The sequence below is a fragment of the Formica exsecta genome, unplaced genomic scaffold, assembly GCF_003651465.1.
Source record: "Formica exsecta isolate Colony F162 unplaced genomic scaffold, ASM365146v1 scaffold54, whole genome shotgun sequence".
Lineage (NCBI taxonomy): Eukaryota > Metazoa > Arthropoda > Insecta > Hymenoptera > Formicidae > Formica > Formica exsecta.
The window spans coordinates 129,315-132,640 of record NW_021852643.1 but is presented as its reverse complement, the minus strand read 5'-3'; the positions used below and the strand labels follow the sequence as shown (position 1 = coordinate 132,640).

At 32.5% G+C, this 3,326-nt stretch overlaps 1 protein-coding gene across 1 annotated transcript in view; it reads left to right on the top strand.

Annotated features, from left to right (window-relative positions):
• LOC115241911 (angiotensin-converting enzyme) overlaps positions 1 to 2,656 on the top strand; it is a 65,707-nt gene extending 63,051 nt beyond the window's left edge. The window contains exon 13 of the mRNA XM_029817875.1: positions 1,928 to 2,656. Within this exon, the coding sequence (XP_029673735.1) occupies positions 1,928 to 2,073 (146 nt within the window). The 3' untranslated portion in view covers positions 2,074 to 2,656. The remainder of the gene's footprint in view (positions 1 to 1,927) is intronic.
• Positions 2,657 to 3,326: the final 670 nt, after the last annotated feature.

Genomic DNA, 3,326 nt, shown 5'->3' with positions numbered 1-3,326 from the left:
ATAGACGCGGTCTCTCTTTCCCTTCTCTCCTCCTCCTCCCATCGCACATGCACCGCCGTCTCTCTTCTCGCGTGAGAGCGAATATCGCGTTCACGCGGTCAATCGGGAACTGGCACGCGTGATTGAGCCGGATCGAGAAATCATTCGAGTTTATAGCGTACGTAATATTATGTAATGAGATCACTGATCACATGGTTGATCTAGTTGGACCGAATTAGTTTCCAACGACAAGAAATAATTATACTATATAATTTGGCGAAAGATATGGGGGAGGAGAATTGTCTTGAAATCGAAATGTGTATGTATTAGATGTACGCATCTCGATATTTAAAAAGCTTAAAATTATGAACTTCCTCTTTATGCACACCGTAAAGAAAATGCAAATCACGAAATGAGAAGACGGATTAGTCATGGTAAATATATTCGTCATGTCCAGTCGCAGCGGGTGAAAAGACACAACGTAATGTTAGAGAGTTGTTTGAGAATAACCAATTTGCATTGCAGAAGTTCGTTTTACCCGATTGCAGCGGTTATGCAGGCAACGTTAGTATCGTTAGCTTAACCTGAATTTCAGAGTAACTTGAACACTTGCAGTTCTTCTTACATAATTTGTCCGTGCACGTTTTGTCAATATTTTTAACGAAAACAACCGACAAAATATGGGAGAGATGACGCATAAATAAAACATTTAGCCATACCAAGCAAAAAGAGCTTCTCTCTCAAAAATGATTTTGATGGAAAGAGCAGATGTACATATAGATGCGAGATTTATATATAACAACAGGATTCAAAAAATTATAAAACGCAATATAATTTAAATCTGAATTCAATTCGATCATCCTTCTTTTTTTGCTCGTAACTTCTTCGGTCCACATGTTATATTCAAGCAATGTAACAGAAAGGTAAAGAGCAAGCATTCTTCGTAAAATGGATTCAAATATCTTTATATTCAAAAATTAAAAATTAAATACTACTCAATTTTTGCTTCGTTACACACGTCAAAAAGAATAAAAGTACACAGACTATAATTTATCTTAAATAATTCGCTCTCTATACACGCGTTGCAAAAGTATAGGTGTATATAATTAAAAGTTAGATTATTCTATCTCTTCAAAGGAATCAATATTCTATGAACTCATTCTATATAGTCGTGTATTACCAATTATCCTATCATATTTCACTCAAAGAGATTAATGTTATTAAATTTTTCCAGTAATACTTATAATCACAAGAAAGATCGCTAATTTCTCAAGAGCAATCATGACATTTATAAAAAAAACCGCATTAATACGTCATACTATCTGAATAAAGCAATCTTATTGTGCACGATATAAGATAACAAAAGGAACGCGTGTTACCATTAAGTAGCCTTACTTCGTACCTTCCGATGTAGTTACAACTGACAATGAGATTAAACTGTATATGTACGCGGGAAAAAACCGTTATCTGGTGAGACGTAAGATCGATACGAGCGCTTTTAATGTACGAACGAATCAAGCGGAACAACACGTGATTCAGTCGATGAATTTGACGAATATCCGCAAAACTGGAAAAACAAAAGTCACGAAAGGAAAGGGAGATTGACTGCCTCTCCCTTTACTCGCCGCAAGGTTCTGTTTTTGTTCCTGTCGATCTCGATTACGGAATTTTATAAAGCGTTTATTTTCTCTCTTTCTGCCTCCAGCAAACGATCGTTCAATCTCCATAACAAATCCTTCGCCCAAAAAATATCACGACTTCGTTTAAATATGTTTGTTTACGTTAAATACATTTTGTTATACTTTATTAATTGTTAGAGAAGAGACTTTGATTAATCGATTATAAAATAAAAATACATGTATAGTGTTTGTTGTTTGCAAAGAACCATTCTTGATTCATAAGTCTTGAAGCAATTATGCAATTCAATGTAATCTGTAACCTGTTACAGACGGAGACTTTTGCAAGAGGAGCATAGAAACTGCAGGCCTGCAGGTCTACGGTAGTGGTTTTTATAATGGCGGTTCTACATCGATCTACGCGTCTTGGATTACAACAGGAATCATGACACTTTGGGCAGTATCGATGCTCTATTAAGTGCATTAAGCAGTCAATACATTATCAGGCATTGATAATAATAAAATAAGTAAAAGAGCTCGCTACACATTGTTAATCTGCCAAGATATACCAAATCGCATAATCATAATTCTATAATATTGCCACCGAAAAATCTTGAACAAAAATAATTAAATTATCCACTCAGATATTATTTAATTAAGTCGGTTAATAAGAAAATAATGATTATTACTGCCAACAAATGCGCTAAAGTGCGTAGCGCAAAAACTGAATATTTTTTGTAAGATGGAATGATATATATTTTTATTCTAAATATAATGCATTATTAATTATGAGATGTTGTACGTAAAGACATAAATTTTTATTTTACGATTAAGAATATATATACAATATATAAAGCGTGCATGGAAAAAAATATTGTATGTGTTGTACGTGAATGTAAGTGCATAAATTATTTTATACACTTGAACAGCTCATGATTCATTAATTTTGTAATTATTAACTTCGCTATTGATAAGCAAAATAAATTTATGTCCCTTTGTTGTTGTAAATGCCCACTGTTTGTATCACAGCACTTTTACGAACAATTTCATTTTTTAAGCATTTGTGTGAAACGTATTCCAATTCTTTCAATATCCTTACAAAACCAATTTATAATAAACCTTAATATCAGGTATCCAAATATCTTTTTTCAACGAACGAACTTTTTTTATCGAATCTCAACTATCACATAAAGAAAGAACTCGTCAACTGGAACCTTTACTTTCGCGTTCGTCGGAGGAAAGGATTTTGTTCTGTAGAAATAAGATATTCCTCAATGGACGCATAAGAGTTGTTTGACAACAAAGCCTATATATCGGACAGGTCCCTTATCTTGCGTAATTGAAAGTCAGCGAAATCGTACCAAGTGAAATCGCGCTTGTGCTGTCATATTACTTGTAAATTCAATCGAACTGCTTTATCCTTCATCACCTTATTGTACATATCTTTTATCGCCACCATTAGATAGCTCGTACTCTTTTTAACGAATTCGCAGATCGTCAATGCAAATAACAATATTTTATTATTTTTGCTTTAATTTGTTAATAACATGTAGGTAATTATATATTTACAATCAATCCATTATTTAATATATATTGTTACAATAAATGATATATCGAAATATTAAAAATTTTAATGATGTTGAGTATATTAAAATTATGCTAGTTAATTCTAAAAATTTCATTAATAAATATAGAAAAAATTTTTAGTCAATATAATTTAATTAATAAACT